Genomic DNA, 24554 nt, shown 5'->3' on the forward strand with positions numbered 1-24554 from the left:
GCCATGTCAACAAAACCGCTGACTAGGACAACGACTTTTAAATAAATAAGTCACTGATTAGATCAATTTATATAAAAAATTTTAAATGGCTATAAAATTTGTTAAGTCGTTTTTCAGTTCAGTAATTTATATAAGAATTTATCATTTAAGAATTAGCAATTTAAAAAAAAGTTATATAAATTATCGACTTAGTCATCGTCTCAATCAGCGGTTTTACAACTCACCTAGTTTTCAAAATATATTAGATAAACAATAAATAAAGTTTTGCTGGCCTAACCAAACACTAAATTATTTTAAACTAATTTAAGGTACTCAAATCTCGACTAAAAAATAAGACTAACTAATCGAGTTTGAAGCTTAATCTCAAACCAAACGGGGCCTAAAGTCTTATATCTAATTTTCTTAGATGCATGAATCATACAATTCAACTCCATCCAACTCAATAAAGCATGATAGATACATTGAGGGAGAAAAAGAAAGGCAGTAAAAAGTGGAGAAGAAAGAACTTGGAATATGTAGTATAAAGCTAAGGCTCTTGACTATTTTGGAACCTCCTCAAGAAAAGTAGTGAATCTAACAATTAATTAATTCTCTTTTCTTTTTCTTTTTTTCTGTGGTTAAATTAGTTTTCTCTTTAAAGGTAGTAAATTTGTAAATGATCCAATTCTTGCCTCTAATTTTTCTTTAAAGGATAAATTAGTGGATATATTTTCTTCTCTCTTTAATTGGTCTATAAAACTACATAATTTTTTTTTATTCTTATAAAATATGACAATCTTATCTCTTGATAGATATAGGGATAGAATTTTATTTCAGCCATTGATTGACATGTATCAAAATAATATCTCATCTGCAAATATAACACTAATTTTATATCAAAAAAATAAATTGATGATCACCATGTCAATGTCAATAGAAACCAATGCTTGGAAATCTTTGTGATGATATCTTTCCAATTGAAAATTTTCACTTTAATTTTGTTTGAAGAAGTCATTAAAGATAACCAAAATATCATCTTTCTATATTAGAAGTCTACACCATCAGTATGATATTGTTTAAACTATTTTCGAATCTACTATAATATTTGTAAATTTTATAAATCATTGTCTTAAGCAGCGATTTTTATATCGGAGATATTTCTTCTTCTCTTATAATAAATCGTCGTCAAGAAGAGCAATTCATTAATCATTTTTGTTAAGAGTTTTTTCAGCATGTTGATCTAGTAATTAATTGACTGAGAGTGAAAAGAACCACTAATCTACCATTAAAAAGTATTAATATCAGTGCCTAATAGAAAAATGGAACTAAGAAAAGTAGATCATAAATTAGATTAAAATTAGAGCAACAGTAGTTAGTGTCAAAAGATATTCTTTAGGATTATCTTTTTTTTTTCAAAACTATTTTAGTAGATCTAGTTAGTGTGAGATTAATGAATATTTTAGCAACTTCACCCATAGACATAGTTTAAAATTAAGGGGAGATAGTCAAAATATGAGAAAGGAGTCAAGAAAATTATATAAATATAAACAGTTCCAGTGCTAATCACTATAATATTTTACTAAAAAATTTCTCAATTTAAGAAATATAAAATTATTAATAAAATAATATTTTATAAATCACACCCTACGGTTTACCTATTTTGTGATTCACGATCCATCTTTTACTCTATAATTTTCGTTTAACACCCTGACGTTATTTTTATTAATTGATATCAACTAAATTACTAAAATACCCTCATCACTATTTTTTCTCCTCTCTGCCCCGATATAGATAATTTAGATATTTATAAATTATTTCATAACGAAATATTCATTTGATGGTACCATTTAAATTAACAGAGGATATTAAATGAGAATTATAAGAAAACAGTAGGGTCAGATTATAAAAACTTCAAAAATAGAGTGTAAATTACAAAATAGATAAAATATAAAGTATAATTTATAAAATTCTCTTAATAAAAATAATAATAATTTCATTTAGACTCCATAATATTATTGCTTTTCGGGTACACTTCCAGTCACGGACTAAGTCTTTGCGATAGACAAAGACCGCGCGGCACTCAACTTTCAAGTAGCAAAGTTAAGTCAGCCGTTCGCTTCACAAGCGATGCACCTGTTTTGGATTGCGACAAAGCAAAGACAAGCAAAATACAATGTATGGCAAACAAGTTTGCGATTCTCTATTAATTGGAAAAGAAGTTACAAGACATGCCAACGACAAGAATTTAAAGGGGCAGGATAGCCATCGAGGGCAAAATGAACACCATTGAACCAGTGGCACTTCGGTTGCGAAGCTGGCTCACTTAATGCTTCTCGATAGTTCTCCTATACTACTAAGTATGAGCATCCCCAATTCTGCAACCTAGGGGTTCAAAGGTCTTGTGGGGCGTTACGTTTTGAAAGTAAGTCCCGTTTGGGTTTTGGCCTATGAGTTTTATAGGCACGTGCGGGGAAAAACTCAAACTAGTGTTGCGACGACACTAATATTGCGATCCCAAGGTTGCTTCGCAAGGAGCTCTTGAAGGAAACCAAAAGACACCCAAAAACATACAAAAGACATGGGGTTGGCATCCCATTTACATACTGTGGCATCCCATTTACATAATCAAAAAGCGAAAAATACAATAGGACTGACATTGTGAACAAAACAGTCCTAACAGACTGTATGCACCCTGAATCTTTTTTTTTAGAAATTTTTTTCTTAGTTCAATATATATATATATATATTTTTTTCCTTAATTTATGTGATATATATATATATATATGGTTAATAGTGATAATTGGAGGGGTCGAGTGGAATTAACCCATGAAGTTATACTTGGTTTACAATGTTACCCAACGCACTTTTCATATATTACACTTCTACCCTTACTATTCATCGTCATCATCGACGCCTTTCGGAAACCTATATTTCTCAAGAAACCCCTTGATTTCTTCTAGAAGCTTCTGGGACTCTCCCAACTCCTCGAATGCGTAGAAGTAATGAATCGTATCGGGAAACTCCAGAACCTCAACCTCCTTCCCTCCTCTCCTCAGCGTCTCGGCGTACCTCCGCTGCCAATCCTGGAGGGGATCGTATCCTCCCACCACTACCATCGCCGCCACCGGAAACCCCTTCTCCACCGCCGCCGCCGTCACGTGCGCCGCCTCGTGGTTCCGATCTGCCCCCTCCGGTAAGAACGCCTTCCACGTCCAATCTGTCACCTTCATCGAGACCATCGGAGCTCTGTTTAGCCGGATCTCCGACTCCGTCCTCTCCTCCCCTCCGAAGAACGGCTGGATGGCTATGATCCCGGCGATCCGAACTCGAGCCCTAGCGTCGCTGGCTGCGGCGGCGGAGGACCACCGGAGGGCAACGTGGTGGGCGATGTTGCCGCCGGCGCTGTCGCCGGCGATGAAGATGGTGGAGAGGTCGAGGTTGAGGTCGGCGGATTCGAGGAAGCGGAGGGCGGCGAGGCCGTCGTCGTAGGGTTCGGGGAAGCGGTGCTCCGGCAAGAGGCTATAGCTGGGGGCAACGACGGCCGCGCCGGTGGAGCGGCAGATCCGGCGGAAAAGGGAGTCGTAGGAGCGGGAGGATGGGGAGAGGAACACGAAGCCGCCGCCGTGGAAGAAGACGATCACCGGCGGCCGGCGGCCGGAACACTCGCCGGCTGGAGTGAAGAGGCGGAGCCAGAGGCCGCGGGAGGGTTCAACGGTGAGATCAGTGGAGCGTACGCCGTCAACGGGATTAGGATTGGCGGAGGCTTGGGGGTCGAAGAAAGAGAAGAGACGGCGGTTGATGGTGCCGTTAGGGCGCCGTGCGAAGGACGCTATGGCGTCAATGAGCCATATGTTGAGGCGAATCTTCCACGGTAACGACGGGGGGAGGACAGCCTGACGGCGGCTGGTATTTTCCGGTAAGGACTTATTCGCCATTTTACCATCCATCCATATATAGTGTGAATACAATCTAAGAATAAGTTCTTGCTATCTATGGTATGGAGAGGACCAATTTTAGAGAGGTAGAAGTTTGGAGTGGGTATCTATCTATCTATCTATCTATGATTCTATTTATATTAAGAATTTTTAACCAAACTAGTATTCTAACTTTCTTTACGTCTTTATTACATTTTAGTTTGCCGTAAAATAACTGAGTAGGACGATTACTTTGAAATTTAAGTTGTTTTTCCAATTAAATGAGAGGAAGATAATCAAATAGAAGTGGTTATTTACAAATACATCCAAGAACGAGAAGTCTCCTTAAATTTGAAAAATAAAATAGTAATTTAGAATTACTTCTTAAATTATTAAATGTTATGAGAGTTTTTTAACCATATATTTTTATTAGAAAATAATAATATAATATATTGATTAATTTTGTTTATTAGAGTGCACGGGACTCTAAGTTGGAGATGCTCTTAGATATGGTTGACCCGGCTCACCTAGTCAGCAGCAATACCTTTACTGTAAGCATTATTATATTTGATAACCCTTTGCTACAGTTAATTGAAAACAACATACCAACTTCTTTCGATACTAAAAGTCTTTCCTCCAATCCAACTACAGTGAAGCACGAAATTTACACCTCCATCCAAGAATTTAGAGCCCAGCTACAATACTATTCAATTTTTTTAAATTTTAATTTTGCTCTATAAAAGTTTAATCCAAAATTTTAAATTTCATCTGTATTTTTTATTAAATAATTTAGTTAGTTAAATTATATAATTATTTTTAATAAAAATAGTACTGTTGAAAATGTCAGTCTAATATTAAATTATTTTAAGTTATTTTAAATTTTTTATTTTTATTTAGTGTAATATAATTTGGATGTGTTTAATTAAGAAAGTAGTAATTTAAAATTATTTTTGAAATAGTTAAATATTAGTCTTATTATAAAGATGTCGATGAAAATATTCTAAGATATATTTTTTATTAAAAAATAATAACATTAAGATGACCAATTAAATAATTTAAAATATAATATATAAATATATATATTATATTAATTTAATAATAAATATTAAGCTCATTGGAGTGCATCCGCCTCTTAGCTCTATATTTGAAACCCTTTGATAGAGCATCTATAGAGCTTTTTCTGGGAGATGCCCTAAAACAAGTCCGAATACATAGTTTAACTCAGAGAAATATGTTACAGGTTAACATCAATAATAGGAAAATGGAGAAAGGATTACGAAACCGACCACTTGGTTGCTTTATAGACAGAGGAACAATAGGAACTAGTATTAAGTACATAATAAAACAAGCACTAATAATAAAAGAAAACTGACGAGGAAGAGCTATCGCTCTAGAAACAAGCTCTCCGCTGTCAATATCGGCAAAAGTAGCAATAGTCATCTAAGAAAGTAGATGATGATCAATGGCAACGCCAGGAAACTAAAACAAACAATGAAAGTAGACACTTCAACTACTGGATCGATGGCAACGCCACGATGAGAGGCCAATATTATATAGATGAGTTAGATTACCTATATATATATAAGTATAATTTCTGTAACACCTTTGTTTTTGAGACATTAAAACTAAATACGGGTCGTGTACATTTTCCAATGCATTAATTAGGTTAGGTTGCATTTACGGTTTTTAACTTGTGCTCCAATAGAAGGAGAAAATCCTTTATTTCAACAGAAATTTCAAAATGGATCATTTGGAAATTACAAGTCTATTTGGATTTTCTAATCCAAGAAAAGAAATAAACAATTAATAAGTAATCCATCTGGCATTCCCAGTATAACACCTGGGCCTTGTACAGGCTTTTGGTCTGGGCCAGGGCCAAGCCCAGTACAATGTAATGTAGTGAGTTTCCACCCATGAGATCAGCCTAATAAGATGACCCATGGCCGAATCTAACTAGCTCTGATACTATGTTTTGCATTGCAAATTAACCTCAAAACTTTTAAAAAGAAAAACATTAGATAAAAGGAGTAGAAACATAATCATGCAACTCATGTCTTGTGAATTCGATTCGATTCGTCGACTAACAGCTTAAGCTTTTAAGCAGGGTAACCTACTCCGTTGAAATTGACAACCAGATTTTTTTTCTCTTTTCTTCTTTTCGGCTGAGTATTGGTAACCTTGCCATAATTTGGCCATCTTAGAGAGTTTTCTACAGCAGAGCATCTATCTTTAGAGGGCCTTGTTTGTGGAAGGATGCTAAAGAGTGTGGCAGAAATGCTCCAAGATGTTGGAACTTGTTCGTCTTCCTAATTGCAGTCTGGAAGAATCTGATTCCATAACATCTGCCCCCATGTTGAATTCGAGTTCGCCATTAATTAAAGCAATGGCATGCACATGATGTGCTTCAACATCATATACTCCTCTGCTTTTGATTCTTTTCGAGAGTTCGATTTCTTTTTCTATAAAATATTATATAATGAAAATAAAATCACCTCTAATCACATCTTCATATTTGTAATTAAAAAAAAACCAATCTCTCAACATCTCATCTCTCTCTCTCTCGCTCTCTCTCTCAGCAGATCATAGCAGCATAATTCATAGGGAAGCAAAGGAAAGTCAAGAATTGAGACAAAAGAAGGGATATTCCTCAAGATATCCAATCCAATGCATACCTCACACTTCACATCTTGGAACTAGTGATGGTTGCAACTTCAAGATCCGAGGGAATTGGTTTTATGTATCAAATCCATTTTCTCTCTCTCTTTTGTTTATTTATTTATTTATTTATTTTTTTTCTGCACACTTTATCTCTTCTTTCCATTTTGGAATTTCGAATTTTGGATTTGCCCAATGGCTTCTGCATTATGTGGTGCTGGAAAAGTGTGGATTGGATGCTTTTTTGTGGGAATTATTGGGTCCTAAGTTGTTAGATTTCAATTGGATACAAATATATATATATACAAACTGCTGACACATTTATATTTCAATTTAGAAAGTCATAAGATTTTGATAGAATCTATCATTAGGACAAAAATATTTAAGCTTAATTTATGTTGTAATAATATATTTAACCTTTGATTTATTTCCTATTTTTACAACTCAATCTATTTCCCTCTCTAGAGGAAAAAAAAGAAGAAGAAGCTAAATATGGTGATTAAGTACAACAGAATAAAGAATAATTTTTTGTGCAATAATTCAATAAAAGTTAAGCCTTTTTTTCCTTCCTAAAATCTCCTGTGTGTGTGTGTGTGAGAGAGAGTTATGGGATCAATAAGGGAGAGGAGAAATGAATGCATCTTTCTTTTTGGGCATAAAGCCTTATCTCTCTTATCAAGAAATTTATTTTAAAAAAAAGAGAGGATATACTACCAATTTTGGGATCTGGGAATTTAGATAATTCTCTTGAATTAAATGAGGAGAATATTATTGGGACATTCTATGGCTTGCTCCCTATCTTTGGATGTTGAAAAACATTTAGCAACTATTGCAATCTATTTGTTTTAGAAGACTTGATGCTAATGGACCTTGGAATATGTAGGAAGAATCTAACCTTAAAGCTTTATATCAGAGCATAATCTTTGATGCCTAAGAAGAATCCCATTTCTCTTATACATTGGAGCTGGACTATGTGTAAACAAATTTATATTAAAAAAAAAAGATTCTATATTAGATTAAAAATCTAACGATGTATTTCTCAAACAACAAAAAATATAAATTGATATAAATTATCCTTCTCAATGTCCTTCCCCTTTTAATAAGAGAAAATTATAAATAAATAAATAAAAATATGCATCTTTATTTATAAATAATTAGTTAGAATATAGGGTGTTATATGTAATTTTCTCTTAACGTTCACTTATTCTATCTCTCTCTCTCTCCTCCCTATTTAAGAGAGGCTACATTCTCTCTCCCCTTCTCCAAGGGCTAATCACTCACATATCATACCACTGCACCAATCTTAAAGCTCCTCTGATGGCAGTGAATGAGTGGATCAACGGCTATCTCGAGGCCATCTTAGACGCCGGAGCCAAGCTTAGAGAGCAAACCCTTCCTCGTCTTTCTTCTTCTTCCAAGCCTCCGTTCGACGACGAGCTCGACGGCGAAGGCAAGGACAAGGCTGCTTACAGCCCTACCAAGTACTTCGTCGAGGAAGTCGTCTCCCGCTTCGACGACACCGATCTCCATAAAACCTGGGTCAAGGTATTATCATCTAACGTGCATATATATACTCTTATACAGCATCATCGATCAAATCTTATATAACCCTCGTAGGTCGTGGCGACGAGGAATAGCCAAGAACGCAGCAACCGTCTCGAGAACTTGTGCTGGAGAATATGGCATCTTTCTCGCAAAAAGAAGCAGGTGGTATTTGCTTAATTAATCTATCTATCTATCTATCTATCTATCTATCTATCTATCTATCTATCTATATATATATATATATATATAGAGAGAGAGAGAGAGAGAGAGAGAGAGAGATAGCCTCCTCCTTTTTGCTGGATATTTTTGCAAGGATACATATATCAACAAGACTTAAAATGTAGGTGGTGAATTGGTGATCGTCATATCTCCTAATTATTACTTATGGTTGTGAAATTAATCGACGGGCAGATCCAGTGGGAGGACGCGCGGCAACTGGCGAAAAGGCGGCTGGAACGAGAGCGAGGAAGCAAGGAGGTGGCGGAGGACTTGTCGGAGTTATCGGAGGGCGAGAAGGAGAAAGAGAAAGAGAAAGAGAAAGAGAGAGAGAACCATAACAATAATAATAACAATAACAGCAGTGATAGTAATGTCGTTAATGGTAGCTTTGCGAGAATTAATTCAGATACGAAGATTTGGTCAGAGGGAGAGGAGGAAGAGGAAGAAGGGAAGAGGAAGAAGCTCTACGTTGTTTTGATCAGGTTAGTATTATCAGTATGCACGTCCACAATTTATTGTATTCATATTTCATTCGCCATTTTTGGACCATTGCTTTAAGATATGGTCACATAGTTAGATTGTTTCTTTTTCTTTTTTCCCCCCCTTTTTTGGTGGATTTAGTTAATGGTCGAAAAAGAGAAGTGAAAGCTAGAAAGTTTCTTGTGAGATAAGTTAGGGTGATTATTTTAGTATACTTAGATTATGGAGATTATTATTATTATTATTATTATTTTGCAATAATATTAAAATGTAGGTGGTTATTTGCAAAAGGCTCTTCATATTTTTGTAGTGGGCTTTGGCCCATTTAAGCATGTAAATGGGCTTTTGGTCTCTCTTATACGAAAATGTGGAAAATATAATAAGCTCATCAACCCTATTGTTTAATGGCATACTTATATATTATATATCCATATTTATTTTTTTGTGACATAATGTAGCTTGCATGGGCTAGTGAGAGGAGAAAACATGGAGCTTGGAAGGGATTCAGATACAGGAGGGCAGGTGCGTCCAAAATTTTTTTAAAAAAAATCTCAATTTCAACACTACAAAATTCATTATTTTATAATAAATTTATAACAAATTTATTAAATTTTGGTTTGGATGAGCAGGTGAAGTATGTAGTTGAGCTAGCTCGAGCCCTTGCCGCGACCAAAGGGATCTATCGAGTGGACCTTTTGACTCGCCAAATCTCGTCACCGGACGTCGACTGGACTTACGGTGAGCCTGTGGAGATGCTGACTCGACCATCAGATTTTGATCCTAGTAGAGATGGCAGTGGGGACGACGATGGTTGCGGAGCTTATATCATTCGTCTTCCTTGTGGACCAAGAGATAGGTAAATTTTCTATTTTATATAAGTAGGGTTTATTTTAAAAGCCTTTTTGTTGGCATAATCTTCAAATCTACTTCATTTTCTAGTCATTTTATTTTTCTACTAGAATATTTTTATGGTCCTTTTTTCAAAGATTGGGATCTGAGATAGTTTAGTTGGACAACAGAGTATACCAAAAATGCATTTTATGAACTGAGGATAGATCTTTGTCTTACTTATTGCAAATATACGCAACAAAAATAGGAGCAAATTTCAAATACACAACAAAGGGAGGCCATTTCGTGCCCTGAAAAGAATTATAAACTTATTAGATTTTCATATGATTAGGTACATACCAAAGGAATCTCTATGGCCTTACATCCCGGAGTTTGTGGACCGGGCCTTGGCCCATATAACCAATGTGGCTCGATCCCTCGCCGATCAACCCACCGCCACCGATGATGGTGCCGCCAAGCCAGTGTGGCCATATGTGATCCATGGGCACTATGCCGACGCAGCGGAGGTGGCGGCTCGGCTTGCGAGTACCCTAAACGTGCCGATGGTGATGACGGGCCACTCTTTGGGCCGAAACAAGTTGGACCAGCTCCTGAAATTGGGCCGGCTCAGTAGAGATGATATTAATTCTACTTATAAGATCATGAGGAGGATTGAGGCAGAGGAGACTGGGGTTGATGCAGCTGAGATGGTGGTCACAAGCACTCACCAGGAGATTGAGGAGCAGTGGGGGTTGTATGATGGATTTGATCTTAGGTTAGAGAGGAAGATGAGGGTTAGGAGGAGGAGAGGAGTTAGCTGCCTCGGCCGCTACATGCCTCGCATGGTGGTAAGCCTGTATTTTTATTATTTACATTCTATCTTTTTATTTTTATTATTATTATATAAGTATTGTTTATCATTCGACTCCTACATTTTATTTGTATTGCCTCAAAAACTCTTACTCTTTGCTTTAATTGATGAATAAATAGGTGATACCTCCAGGGATGGACTTTAGCTATGTGAACACCCAGGACTTAATTGAAGGAGATGGTGATCTCCAAACCCTAATTAGCTCAGACAGAGCTCAAATGACCAAAAGACATCTCCCACCAATATGGTCTGAGGTAATCTTATAATTTGCAATTTAGTTCGTCATAAACATTAGAAAAAAGGAAAAAAAAAATAGGTACTAAGAAATATTTTTATGACCAGATAATGAGATTTTTCACCAATCCACACAAACCGATGATCCTCGCATTGTCCCGACCCGACCCTAAGAAGAATGTTTGGGCTCTGCTCAAGGCCTACGGTGAAAGTCGCCGCCTTCGAGAGCTTGCAAACTTGGTAATATTGCGTTATTGTTTATAATAATTTATCCTATTGTGATTTCGTCCGATTTTTATTTACAGTATGATCGACGTTAAGTTACAACTATTAGTCAATCGTTGACATAGATATAAAAACAACTTAATTATCCCTATAGAAATCTAGTCTGAAATAAGAATGGTAATGGCAAATTGGAACCAATGAATTACATCAATTCTAACATTTTCATAGCTAGTGTTGGAAGGAAAATTAAGAAAATTATAAGTAATATCCTATATTTTGACTATATTATAAATAAAACCCTCTTTTTTTAATTTATAAATAAAGCATCACATTTGTTAAAAAATTACTAAGTAACACCAGAGATAAATTTAATCTAACAAGCAAGAATGTAACAAAAAAAGTACAATATTCCGTTCATTTCAAATGATATTTTTAATATTACCTAAATTACTCTTATCTCACTCTACTATGATCTTTGAGATTAAAATAAAATATTTTTGAATCAGTTGATTAATAAATCTTAATAAAAAAAATGCCCTCTAATTATTATCAACGAAAATAGAGACAGAGAGCTTTTATCTATAATACACTTAAAATGTTAAAAAAAATTTAAAGTTAATAAGGTTAGTTGACAAAGTTTTATTACTTTTTTTTTGGCTTAATTTAATGATATATTTGCAGACATTAATATTGGGGAATAGAGATGATATAGAAGATATGTCTGGGAGCAGTGCCACAGTTCTCACCACAGTTCTCAAACTTATTGATCGATATGATCTCTATGGTCAAGTGGCTTATCCTAAGCATCATAAGCAATTAGATGTCCCCCATATTTATCGTCTTGCTGCCAAAACTAAGGTATTTAATCTTATATATATATATATATATATATATCTCATTTTAATGTATATATGTATATATTTATTTATATATGTTGTTTTTGGGGTAGGGGGTTTTCGTCAATCCGGCTCTAGTGGAACCTTTTGGTCTTACTCTGATAGAGGTGCGTGATTGCAAATTGTTCAGGGTTTTTTGTGTAAAAGTACATGATGAGGATTAGGGTTAATTTCCAGGCCGCTGCTTATGGATTACCGGTGGTTGCTACTAAGAATGGAGGGCCTGTAGACATTATTAAGGTAATTAATTATATTGTAGAAGAAAAGTATAGGGTGTAAATTGTGAAATTATTTAGAAATTTGATTATTTAAAGCAGGCGCTAAACAATGGCCTGTTGGTGGACCCCCACGACCCCGCCGCCATCTCCGACGCCCTCCTGAAGCTCCTCGCCGATAAGTCCCTCTGGCTCGACGCCCGCCGCCACGGCCTCCGCAACATCCACCGCTTCTCCTGGCCCCACCACTGCCGCCACTACCTCTCCCACGTCGCCCGCCACTGCCGGCCCCCTTCCTCTACCCTCGCCTTCCCGCCACGTCTCCCCCCCTCCGACGCCGACGACGAGCCCCTCTCCGACTCCCTCCGCGACCTCTCCATACGCTTGGCCTCCACCGACGGCTCCGACTTCAAGCACACCAACGGCGGCGCTGACGTCACCGCCACCATCCTCGACGCCCTCCGCCGCCACCGCGGCCACGCGGTGGCCAGCAACGCCGCGGCCCTGAGGTTCTCCCCCGGTCGGAGGCCGCGCCACCTCGTGATCGCCGCAGACTGCTACGATGGAGATGGACGGCTGCTGATCGACGATTTCAAGTCCATCGTCGAACAGGTAAAAGTGATGTAAACTATTTCACTTCGCACCCTGCAATTATAAGCTTATTCTATTTTACACCCTACCTTTTTCGAATAATTAAAGGTGATGGGCATGGGGGGCCCCAACGGGAGTACGGGCTACGTGCTCTCCTCCGGGTCCACCATCTCGGAGGTCGTGGACGCATTGAGATGCTGCCACGTGGACCCGAGGGAGTTCGACGCCCTGATCTGCAGCAGTGGGGCCGAGGTCTGCTACCCCTGGAGGGATCTGGACGCCGACGTGGCGTACGGATCCCACGTGGAGTTCAGGTGGCCGGCGGAGCACGTGCGGTCCGCCGTGCCGAGGCTTGCCATGCTGGACGGGGCGGAGGAGGATGACCTGGCACTTGATGACGTGGCTTCGTCTGCACACTGCTACGCTTACTCCGTTAAGCCAGGAGCTAAGGCGAGCACGATTAACATTTCTCTCTCACTAATTACCGTATAAGATCTGCATATTTGCAGATTACTACCTCCTCTTTCTGAAAATGACCCTTTACTTTTGTAGGTTCGAAAGATTGATGCAATCAGGCAGAGGCTTCGAATGCGGGGTTTCCGATGCAACCTCGTGTACACACGAGCATGCACGCGTTTGAACGTTGTGCCCCTTTTTGCATCCAGACCCTATGCCTTAAGGTAAATACTCAATCCCCCTTCTTTCTTCTTTTTTTTTTTTACTTTAAAATTAGAAATGCATTAATAATATTACTATATTTTTTTTTTCTTTTTGCATTAATTTTGAAGGTATCTATCAATACAATGGGGAATGGACCTCTCAAAGGTGATGGTATTTGTTGGAGAGAAAGGCGACACAGATCACGAGAGACTCCTCCCAGGTCTTCACAAGACTGTGATCCTCCAAGCTTTGGTTGCTCATGGGAGTGAGAAGCTCCTACGAGATGTGGATAGTTATAAGATGGAAGAGGTGGTTCCACTGGATGCCCATAACATCTTTCTCCTCCATAAAGACTGTAAGGTTTCTGATGTATTAAATGCCATGTAAAGGATTCCAAAATATGCCTCAGAAAAAATAACAAGATTTAGTATAGAAAAATACTATCCGAGTTGACCGAGCAGAAAATCTTTTTTACTTCTTTCATTGAAAGTGGGTGTGATTTGCAAAATTACAAATGGTGAAACATGATAACGCGTTACGTAAACCTCAAATTCATGTAAATATAGGGTGGGATATGTAAATTCCGTTAGACTGGCGACGTATAATTAACTCCCTCCTCGGTCGAGATCGAACCCGGAGGAGGAGAGAACCAAAATGACAAGAATAGCCCTTCCTCGGAAATGGAGGTCGCCTACTCCCTCTCTTCCCCTCTTCCCGTCGAAGAAGAATCCACGCGCCTCCCGATCGATCTCGTCGAATCGATTCCTCCGCCTCCTCCTCCTCATCGCCTTCTTCGCCCTCATCCCTCCCCTCGTCTTCCACTTCCGCCTACGCCGAATCCACCAGGTGCAACTAAAACCCTAATTTCCCTATTCCGTCGGTTCCTACAAACCCTAGTCTATAATCACTCTTCTCCTTTTCTTCCAGATGCGCTCGCGGAAGTGCGGGTGGATCGAAAACCCTCCTCTTGTTTGCGCACATGGAGGCGATTCGACTAGAGCTGCGCCGAATACTGTAAGTGTGGTAGGGTTTTGTACTCTATGATGAGGACCTATGAGTTGTGGTGATGGTTGGTTTGTTGTGTTATGGTTAATAGCTGGATGCGTATAGGATTGCACTCAGTTCTCGCGTGGATTGTGTTGAAATTGATGTCTCCAGAACGTTGGATGGGGCGTTGGTTGCGCTTCACGATAGGTATTTTTCCAGTTTTTTTTTTTATGTTTCATTCATGCATGCGTTTGAGGAAAATGTAAGTCCGGCGACAATTAGCATTTCACATCATAAGAATGTCGAATCATTTTCCAGTTGAAATGGAACCTTATGGAGGATTATTCATTTCTTTTAGTGAGATATATCATGATCTCCTTGCAGTCTGATACAAGTTCTATGACAAGCACATGCACAGATTAAATAGGAAATCGGGTGAATTGGGTCTTATTCAAATAAGGCCCTATAGATCTTCTGGAATTAGTGACAATGGAAATTTATTGAAGCTAAGTGAATTTTCAATGGTGCCAAAATTAATTTACCTGGTGTACTTAAAAAAGTCTTTAAGCGAGTCCTCGTACTTATGATTAAAGTGAAATCGTTAATTTTTTTGTTAAATTTAACTGAATAATGTCAAATTAACTAAAATGCTTTTATCGTATTTGTTAGAGAAGACATGCAGAATTTGCAAAAATAACCATCGTATTTGGTTAAATTTAATAAAAAAATTAATAATCTTAATTTAGTCATAAGTATAGAGACTGATTTGAGACTTTTTGAAATATAGGGGTAAAGTGATTTTAGGTATAAATATAAGGGGGTAAAATATATTTAACCCATTTCGAATATGTCATGTTGCGACTGTGTTTGTGTTAGCCGAGCTCGTAATGAGATAAATGTATTAACTGGGTTGGCAGAGTTGAACTACAGGCAGCTTCAAGTCAATTTGCTTTTTACCTGTTAAGGGAACATTTAACTTCTTTTAAATCTCTTACTCACATATCTTTGTCAAGCTTGTGACTTTAGATTGGTAAATTCTAGGATCCCTATATTTCCAAATGTTAAATATTTCTTAAGATACTTAGACAATATATATTGGATGACATGGATTTTATAACCTTTCTCTGTCATAGTTTTTCTTGTTGAAAGGTACTGCAATTAGTCTTGGTTTACTACATATTCATAAGGAGTCTTTCTTGATGTACTGCTTTTCTTTAACAGCTCTATAGTAGTTCTTACATTAGGAACCATCTAAGAATGTCTTTGGAATCTGCTAGCATATTATGAACTTCTGTTTGAGTAGTTCTTTAAGTTGGTGTTTTCTTAAATCACTGTCTTGTGTTGGATTCAGATTTGTGAGGGATCTAATTCTTACGTGACACAGGCAGGGATTTGCAGAGAATGTCTGGTAATAGTACTACAAAAGTTGGGTATATGAAAATTAGGGAGGTAAGAATTATTGTTGATCGATTTAGTTCAATTCTTGAAAAATAATCTTCCTGAGTGAAGATATTATCTTTTAGTTTGTGGTGTAGATAAAAGAGTTGGATGCATCATTTGGCTTCGGTCATGGCTTCCGTAACCAGGACGTTCCTTTATTGGAGGATGCGTTGGCTGTATGAATACTTTATCATTTGTATAAATCTCTCTTTTACCTTTTCTTCTTTTTTTATAATACATGTGACAGTATTGAGTCTATTAATTTGATCTTTTTGTATTAACAATTTGTGTATTTGCATTTCTAACTTTTCTTCTACCAGTCTGGTGTTGAAACAAGAAACTTAAGAGTAGTTTTCCTCAATTTCTACAGTTGATCTCGAAGTCAGTGAGGCAGGTGATTTTGGATGTGAAAGTTGGACCACCTTTATATGAAAGAGGCTTAGCAGAGGTTATACTTTCCATTGTAAGGTCTATGCATTTGATCTATTTTGGTTACGAGCTTCTTTTGGTATTTCATCTTTATGGCTCTGCAAGCTATATATTACATATCTGATACCCATTCTTTATGACATTCATTCTCTTTATAACTTGCCTTGCAAATTTGTTCCTTAATTTGCATATGCAAATTATAAACCTTTTATCACATCATGTATGCCATTTTTGGTTAGTTTTGAAGAAAGAATTTCCCAAATACTCTTAACTACTGTTATCCACCATACCATCTTCTGTACCTTTTACCATCGACTTTAATTTCTGATAAATAGTCTTGATCCTCCATCAGTTATTCCTCTCTCTTCTTATTTACTTCGAGACTCTATTTTTGCATAGTTTTGGAAGACAGCAGTAGCAGGTCTGAGGTGCTTCAATAATATAGTACACTCCAATAGCACCCCTCAAACCTGTCAACCCTCTCCAACTAATATTGATTCTTATACACCATGTTTCTTTGCTCTCGTGGATCCTCTCCTATTTATGATCTCAACCACACATCCTATTACCATCTATGGTAAAGGATGACAGTTTGGAGATAGAAATTGCTTCACAAGTATGTGAGAGAGATTTTTGAGATCATACATGCAATTTTATGGCCCTATTGGAAGTCTGAATGAAAAAGAAAGTTGTTCAATTCTTCAGAAGACGCAAATTACAAGTTCTCAAAACTTCAAGCTTCAATTTTCTCAATCTCGAGCTTAGAATAATTCATCAGGGTTTGACATTGGTTGGCATGTTGTTATATGTGCCCTTCCTCTTGTTTTGAATTGGGTTGCTCTTCCTGTCATTAGAATCCCGTCCAAATATTGATGGTTTAAGTAATTGCTGACACTAATGACATGCATAATATTTCAGTACCTCGTCAAGAGCGGCCAACCAGTCACTCATGTAACTGAATGAACTGCTAATATTATTGTGAAGATCTCTAACTTAGTATTATAGCATGTTGTGATGAGTGTATAAAATATCAGCCTTTTAACTTTATGATTATAGGTTTTTTTGCTTTTGTATGTTATACATCAAGAATACTATAGAATGCTATAGAAGATGAATAATACATATGACACTTACTGTGGCAATTTACACTCGATGTAATCCATTGTTTGTTTCAAGTTAAACAATTTCTTAGATATTGAATTCATGTAATGGTTTCTATGATTTGCAGGTTTTGGCTTGTGTGGAAATTTTCACACTTGTGCTTCCATTTGTTTCCTTAGGATTTCCTTTTTAGAAAAGTACCATGTTGTTTTCTGACATCTTCCATTCAAAATTCCAAATTACATATACTATTAAGTTATGTTGGCAATTGAGGTTGCAGCAGACTGATCTGGATGTCGGGTTGGCAGGTTAAGAAGACGCACTGTATGAATTGTCTTATCTGGTCAAAAAGTGACATCATGAGAAGGGATATAATTAAGCTATCACGAGATGCTATGGTATAAAATGCCTCTAGTTGAATTTTACATACTATGTTGGTAGAATTTTACATACTATGCACAAGAAATTTCTAGATCCCTCACAGCTCTGGCTCCTGTATAAAATCTATCCATTTCTTCCGTTATAGGTTGGCTACATTGTCATGAAAGATTCTTCAACTGGTGCAAGAAGTAATTTACTGAGGATGGAAGGCGCCAAGGTTGTTGGAATCTACCACCCATTGATAGATGAGAATCTTATGAGGATCCTACATAGGTGAAGTAATGTTGTATCTCACGTACTGTATTTATTGATATCTTGTAGCAAAAATAATAAACATTAACCAAATTTTCCAAGCATGCTGATGTACTTTGTGTTAATGGCAGGAAAGGTAAGAAAGCTTATGCCTGGACTGTTGACGACTCGGACTCTATGCTGAGAATGCTATCTGAGCATGTTGATGCTGTTGTCACAAGCAACCCTTCCCTTCTTCAGAGCCGAATGCAGGACTTGAAAATGGAGTGCATTGAGGAAGGTTTTCCATTGCCTTGATGACAGATTTTTTTTGTTTTTTTTGTTTATTAACATAGCCCAGTTAAAAGATATGTAATTTTGAATTATTACTCTACAACTATAATCAAAAGATAGAAAGATGAGGTCAGAGAGATTTTTCTTATTTTCTTTTATCTTCCATCTTCAGGATTCTATTCTGTAATAAACCTATCATTTATATCAAGGCCCTCGGTTACAAATTATACACAGGATTACTGGCCTGAGAATTTCAGAAGCACTTGTGTTTATCTGCAACAATTAAAAACATATTTTAGTTGAGCTAGCATTTGACAATGGAAGAACTCTGTATGAAAGTTGTCAATGCACCCCAGATGATTTGATCTGATGCTGCGGCAAAGCATCAACTTTGCTTAAATTCCTCCAACAGAGCATGATTTGCTGAGTTCTTTCTAATGTTTTTTTGTTTATATTTTAAAGTTTCCATCCAGTCCAGCCATCTCTGAGACGAGGTGCTACAAATCCAATTTTCATATAAATTCTTTTTTGATTCCGTGACTTATAATTAGAAGTCACGCGGTTGAACGTTTACAGAAACTGGATTCGAGTGACAAAACTTTAGAAAAAAAAAACCCTTTGAAACATGACTCAGTTAATAAATAGATAACTTGCACAAGGAAAGGAATATTGTACATGTACGAGATTCCATAATTCTTTCATTGTCCCAAATGTCTTGATCCAGTTTGAAATTGCCAAAAAATTGATTCATCTCCTCAATATCCTTTCACATATTACCCCCCTTCTCCCACTTTCGAACACAAATTAATTCAACTACTCCAACTGCTTAATTTGATACTTTGGTGGAATAATATATATGAGAGAACATTATATATTGCTTAAACTCTACGTACAACATAATTTGGAATACACACGGAGAGAGCGTGTATTATTAACTCTTAGAGGAATTATAACCTTTTCTTAAAATTCTAAAGCAAAAACTAATTTTGACCCCCTTTAAACGTATATAAATAAAATTAAAAAGTTTTTAAAGTGTAATTAAACTAAATTCTAAGGCAAATACTTCAATGCACCTTTAAAAATTATAATCTTAATCCAACGGCTATAATAGCCAGTTTTCATACCCGATATCGGTTTTCGATACCGGTTCCAAAATCACATTACGTAAGAAAAATATTATATTAGTTAAGAAGATTAATTATGTGTGCCTAACTTTCTAATTTTCTTGTTATACCCTTAAAGATCTTAACCATTAGATCTTTATCAAAGTGATTGATAAATAATTCACTTTACGGTACGGAAGAAGCGCTTTACACGTTTTTTTTTTCTTCCATTAAGATTTCTCTCTTAAATATAATTATGCATTAATTATAGGAGATATTATTTAATATTAAATAATTTAAATTTGATTATTTGGAGATAAACTTCAATTTAAATATAATTCTCTATCTCTATCTATTAAAATTTAATTTAAATCAATCTTAAACTAATGGGAGATATATATAAATAATTAAAATAATTAAAAATATAAAATGTAATTAAATTTTTATCAAGTTAATTATAAAAGACATCAATACCCTTATTTTGATATATATACATTACTCTCAGTTAATGATATATGTCTTTTACTTAATAAAATATTAAGATAATATAATTGTTAAAAAATAATATGCAAGATTATATATCTAAAAAAAATTACTTGCTGAACCGGTAATATCTTTCATTCCTATTATACTCTTAAATATCTTAACCATTAGATCTTCATAAAATTAATTGATAAAAAAATTAATTCTATTACAGGAAAGAAACCCTCAAATTCTAATCATCCCCAATGTTTTCTTAGTCAGTTGCCACAACAAGCACACCTCTCCTCTTCTTAGTAACTGAATGCTGACGTGGCTTCTTAGTAAAACCGCCTTCTTTACGTCCTTCGCTAGAGTTTGCGTTCCGATGCACCCCCTCGACTCCGTTACACTCCTCCAAGGTTTCGTCTCATTGACTCGGTCCACTTTAACTAAAACCATCCAACCGGCACACTCGAAGCGCACCCTTTACGCTTCAAAAACGTAATAAAAAGAGTTTCTATCATCATCTTCTTCTTCTTCTTCTCTCTCTCTCTCTCTCTCTCTTTCTCCCTTCTCTTCTCGCCTTCGCAACCTTCCACGCCACCACCTTCTTCTGGTTTTATTCCCCTTTTTTTAATCGCGATTTCCCCCTTTAATTGCTACCGAATCCGCCATTGCTGGCTGCCATCGAGCTGGAGAGAGGAGATACCTTGATTCGGTGAGTTAAATGTTCGTGAAACCCTTTTTTTTTAATTTTTTGCGAATTTTGATCTCATGGTTCCTCTAAATTTCATATACTTCTTTTCTTAAAATCTATAGCTATATATAGATATATGAAGTTAAAAACTTGGTCAAAGAAAGTCTCACATTAATTGACCCAACTTTGATATATAGCCCTAACTGCATGATGTAACACCTTCTTGTTACTTTCACCATCTTCTTTCCAAAATCAAGAATTACGTCTGGTTCGAGGAGGCTTTTTTCTGTTGCGAATTGGTGGATAGCAATTGGAATAACTCTTTTTTGGTCATTTAATTTTTCATCTTCATCTCCATAGTATTTGATGGTGAGAGAGTATATGTGAAGGTGATCGACTCAAGGAGGAGGTGGAGATCTCTAGGAATTGATTTGGGAGATTGGATTCATATTTGCTCTTTGGAAAGATCGAGAAAAGGTACATTGTTTATTCAAAGAACAAGTTAACAAGCAACGTGATGATCTATTATTTTTTTTTTTCTTTCATATCCTCAACTCTTTGTTCACACTTTGCAGTAGGTTATGAGATTCTTAGCTTGAGTTCAAATCTTGTCAACTTTATTAGCCAATTTCCATAGTAATGGGATTGCAATTGGTGTTCAAATTAAATTATAGGTTGGTCCACTCTTTGTCAAATGCCAACCAATTGTATAAATTCTATTGCTTTCAGATTCTCTTTACCTATTTCTTATTGGGTTATATATATATATATATATATATATATAATTTTCAGTGAATTATTTTTTCAAATATCACAATTATCACTACATTCTTTTATTGAAATGCCATTAGATTTAGATGGATTTTTTTATAAAATATTCTTAAATGACTAGAATACCCTTCTTCAAGTTTAGAGTGTAACATATTTATCACTGATTTTTTCTCTTAGCAAAAAAAATATTTTCTATTTTCTTTAATGCTCTGATTTTTGGTAATATTACATAGCTTTTCAATCATTTTAAATAATTTATATTATGGCAAAATCTTAGTCTAAATTCAGTTTTGATATTTTTGAAAGAGTTCAATAATTTTAATAGTAATTATAATATTTTAAAAAATGCTGTGGCAATTATAATATTTCAATCTAAGGCAATTATGTAAAAATCTCTTCATCTCCTCCTTTTTTTTAGCAAACTTAAGCATGCATCTGGGACCTTCTAACATCAAATTAATTATTGAAAAATTGAAGGGTAATAAAGCTCTTGTTTAAACTATATATTATTGAAAAGTTAATTAAGCCTCAAGATATTCAGATGCTATTAATTCTTAATCGCTTTTTTTTGTTACTAATGCTACTACCTGATTTGTTTTTTTTTCTTTTTGCAAATTAGGTATATTTTTCAAATTTTATTAGTAAATTCATAAGAACTAATTTCCACAAAAATATTATATTTCAAGTTAGGGATCGATTCTTCACTTGAATATTCTATTGGTATTGTTATCTACTGCTAAAATCGCCGGCTTTAAGAGCGATTTGCTTTCTCTAAAAGTGGTTTATTTAACCTATTAATCTTAAAGAAGAAAAGATAGAAACTTCTTGTCTACTTATCCATCTCTTTATTACAGAAAAAGTCAAGGAAGTAGATCATCCTGGCTCTAAATTCTATATATATGAGAATCTATGAATCACCTAGGTGTACATTCCATCAAATAGAAGGTTCACATGTCAGCCAACTGGATCCTAAAGTGAATCTAAATAATAGTTTATCAAAAAAAAAAAAAAAAGAATCTAAATAATACTTTTATCTTCTCTCTCTCTTATCTCTTTATCTCTTTTCGTTAAAAACAAAACAAAAACTTAAATCATTCATCATGCCTTTGCTTGTGACTCCATGCAGGCCTCCACCACCTTATTGCTGCTACCTTCACGCAAAACCCCTCTCTCTTTCTCTCTCTCTCTCTCTCTCTCTCTCTGTGATCTAATGGAGTTGCCTTCATTCGGCTCCTCCTCCTCGTCGTCCTCCCCCCATCTACCCACCACCACCTTCGTCCACGCCGACCCGGCCGCCTTCAAAGAGCTCGTCCAAAGACTCACCGGCCCCTCGGCGCACGACACCTCCGCCGACTTCCACAACCACCACCATCCGCCGTCGTCACCGACAGCGAGGCCGCCCGGCGTCAAGCGGCCCATGTTCAAGCTCCACGAGCGGCGGCCCGCGGGCTACCGGCCGAAGCTCACCATCATGAAGCCTAACCCTAATCCCCTCTCGGGCAGCCCGGGGATCTTATCGCCGTCGTCGGACATGGCCGGACTCTGCATAGGGGATAAGGAGAGTCCCGCGGCGTTGACGAACGTGGGCTTAAACCCGGAGGAGGAGGAGGAGAAGGCGATCAAAGAGCGGCGGTTTTACCTGCACCCCTCGCCCCGGAGGAACGCCGCCGCCGCCGAGCCGGAGTTGCTGCCGTTGTTCCCTCTTGCTTCTCCTAAGTCTCGTCAATTCCATTAATCTTGGCAACAAATTAGTGTTGTGATGATTAATGTCACGTTAGATCTCCTATTGTTTGTTGTGTAAGTATGATATTAGTGTTATTGTTATCGTCGTCATCTCGATCTAAATAGAATAATTTTAAGGTAAGTTGGAATACCTACCTTATAATAATACGAGGGCTCTTAAATTATCAAATAAATATAACTCTCTCTCATATATAAAGCTTGAAGATTGCAAACATCTTAAAATGAGAGAAGATGCCATAAAATATAATCATATTAAAATTTTAGTACTTTTAGCTATTTGTAGCACATAATCTGCACACATTCCCTCAAAAAATACCTCTATCCAATTAGCTAGTAATTGGATAATTAACCGAGGAGGTGGATAATTAATGGAAAAAACTTTAATTTTTAATTTTGAAAAAGAAAGTGTTTATAGCACCTAAATTAGATGTACTGCTAAGAGTTATTAATAAGGTTTTTATAATCTCATTTAAATTTTTTCTTTTTAGAAATGAGATGAACAATCGTCAACATACAGGGTTAAAAATTAATATCATTTTTTATATTTATTTTTATTTATATATGTTGATTGTTGCGTGTTAAAATGATCATTGATTTGTCTACATATGATTGGCTACATTAATTACAAGGAAATATTCCGATATTATAGGGGGGTTTAATTGCAAATTCTTTTCTTCAATTTTTGCCTATTCGGGTTGCCAAATTAGACCCTTTGTCTTGCAAGACAAGGAAAGTATATTTTATATTAATTGGACACCTCTGGTGTTAGGATTTAGGAAGCGTGTTAGTTTTAAGATAAGAAATAGATTATATTAGCTAATCCCTTGGAAATAGGATACTAATTCCTATGTTAACCCTCTAACAGTGAAGATATCCATGAATTTAGCAATTTTTGGGGAATTTTCTTAAGCAACTAATAATGGGTCCATGGGTATTAAATCATTAATTCATCATTATTATTATTTTTTCTTGAAAATAGGAAATGATAGTTATTATATATTTTTGAGTTTAATGCAATTTATCATTGGGATTACCCCGCTATGGTTTAACTCAAATCTTAATTTACCTTATTTTATTTCAAATTTAAGCACTTAACTCCGTCTGTAATCCATATCAAATTATAACCGTTAGCTTTTTGATCCAAAATAATGGTGTTTATTTGGCACCAATATATGAATTAATTACAAAATGACCAAACCACCCATACCTTCTTCAAATTTAATTATATTTATGGGAGAGTAATTACGTCTTTTTTATATTCCAGTTAATGGTTAACTAACCGTTGTAAAATAGTTTAGATCCTAGAAGACTTAAATATTTAAATTTAAAGAAACATGAATAAGTTGAACAATTATCAAAATTAAGAGAAAGGGAGAAAAAACAAAAACAAAATCTATAGCGTAAGGCAAACTAATTAATTCTATGGTATTTTATAAATCACACCCTATATTTTATCTATTTTTTTATTTATATCTCGTCTTTAACGATTTTGTAATTTGATCCCTCATTTTCTCTATAATCCTCGTTTAACACTCTGATGTTATTTTGACTCACTGATATCGACTAAATTACTAAAATACCATCACTATTATTTTCCCCTCTC

General features: G+C 36.0%; 4 protein-coding genes across 7 annotated transcripts; 3 read left to right on the forward strand and 1 right to left on the reverse strand.

Moving 5' to 3' along the window:
* Positions 1 to 2817: 2817 nt before the first annotated feature.
* LOC140794622 (probable carboxylesterase 18) lies at positions 2818 to 4084 on the reverse strand. The gene has a single exon (XM_073146724.1). The coding sequence runs from the start codon at positions 3924 to 3926 to the stop codon at positions 2871 to 2873; it is 1056 nt and encodes a 351-aa protein (XP_073002825.1). The 5' UTR covers positions 3927 to 4084; the 3' UTR covers positions 2818 to 2870.
* A 3715-nt stretch (positions 4085 to 7799) lies between these two features.
* LOC140795105 (probable sucrose-phosphate synthase 5) lies at positions 7800 to 13777 on the forward strand. 2 transcript variants are annotated; one of them, XM_073147485.1, is made up of 15 exons: positions 7800 to 8093; positions 8166 to 8255; positions 8505 to 8794; positions 9251 to 9314; positions 9422 to 9648; positions 9973 to 10468; positions 10611 to 10745; positions 10834 to 10965; positions 11632 to 11808; positions 11900 to 11953; positions 12024 to 12086; positions 12161 to 12673; positions 12761 to 13102; positions 13205 to 13332; positions 13441 to 13777. In XM_073147485.1, exons 1-15 carry the CDS (start codon positions 7866 to 7868, stop codon positions 13697 to 13699), a joined length of 3198 nt encoding a protein of 1065 aa, XP_073003586.1. In that variant the 5' UTR covers positions 7800 to 7865; the 3' UTR covers positions 13700 to 13777. The 2 variants fall into 2 exon arrangements, with proteins under 2 accessions (XP_073003586.1, XP_073003587.1); XM_073147486.1 differs by having other exon boundaries at positions 12164 to 12673.
* Positions 13778 to 13872: 95 nt separating this feature from the next.
* On the forward strand, positions 13873 to 18402 carry LOC140795106 (glycerophosphodiester phosphodiesterase GDPD4). Of its 3 annotated transcripts, none has more exons than XM_073147488.1 (9): positions 13873 to 14158; positions 14240 to 14326; positions 14409 to 14506; positions 15688 to 15748; positions 15835 to 15915; positions 16110 to 16202; positions 17578 to 17667; positions 17796 to 17928; positions 18034 to 18402. In XM_073147488.1, exons 1-8 carry the CDS (start codon positions 13967 to 13969, stop codon positions 17925 to 17927), a joined length of 834 nt encoding a protein of 277 aa, XP_073003589.1. In that variant the 5' UTR covers positions 13873 to 13966; the 3' UTR covers position 17928; positions 18034 to 18402. The 3 variants fall into 3 exon arrangements, with proteins under 3 accessions (XP_073003589.1, XP_073003588.1, XP_073003590.1); XM_073147487.1 differs by having other exon boundaries at positions 13897 to 14158; positions 17796 to 17923; XM_073147489.1 differs by having other exon boundaries at positions 13942 to 14158; positions 15684 to 15748; positions 17796 to 17923.
* Positions 18403 to 20294: 1892 nt separating this feature from the next.
* On the forward strand, positions 20295 to 23099 carry LOC140795409 (VQ motif-containing protein 31-like). The gene is made up of 3 exons (XM_073147947.1): positions 20295 to 20458; positions 20827 to 20914; positions 22335 to 23099. Exon 3 carries the CDS (start codon positions 22419 to 22421, stop codon positions 22941 to 22943), a length of 525 nt encoding a protein of 174 aa, XP_073004048.1. The 5' UTR covers positions 20295 to 20458; positions 20827 to 20914; positions 22335 to 22418; the 3' UTR covers positions 22944 to 23099.
* The last annotated feature ends 1455 nt before the right edge of the window (positions 23100 to 24554 follow it).

This window comes from Typha latifolia, chromosome 9 (assembly GCF_019914945.1).
Source record: "Typha latifolia isolate L0001 chromosome 9, TyphaL0001v2, whole genome shotgun sequence".
NCBI lineage: Eukaryota > Viridiplantae > Streptophyta > Magnoliopsida > Poales > Typhaceae > Typha > Typha latifolia.

Coding starts and splice junctions, on each gene's coding strand:
- LOC140794622 (XM_073146724.1), bottom strand. CDS start 3,926: ATGGATGGTAAAATGGCGAATAAGTCCTTACCGGAAAATACCAGCCGC.
- LOC140795105 (XM_073147485.1), top strand. CDS start 7,866: ATGGCAGTGAATGAGTGGATCAACGGCTATCTCGAGGCCATCTTAGAC. Junction 8,795..9,250: donor CTCTACGTTGTTTTGATCAG/GTTAGTATTATC, acceptor GACATAATGTAG/CTTGCATGGGCTAGTGAGAG. Junction 9,315..9,421: donor ATTCAGATACAGGAGGGCAG/GTGCGTCCAAAA, acceptor TTGGATGAGCAG/GTGAAGTATGTAGTTGAGCT.
- LOC140795106 (XM_073147487.1), top strand. CDS start 13,967: ATGACAAGAATAGCCCTTCCTCGGAAATGGAGGTCGCCTACTCCCTCT. Junction 15,749..15,834: donor GGTATATGAAAATTAGGGAG/GTAAGAATTATT, acceptor TTTGTGGTGTAG/ATAAAAGAGTTGGATGCATC. Junction 15,916..16,109: donor TATTGGAGGATGCGTTGGCT/GTATGAATACTT, acceptor CAATTTCTACAG/TTGATCTCGAAGTCAGTGAG.
- LOC140795409 (XM_073147947.1), top strand. CDS start 22,419: ATGGAGTTGCCTTCATTCGGCTCCTCCTCCTCGTCGTCCTCCCCCCAT.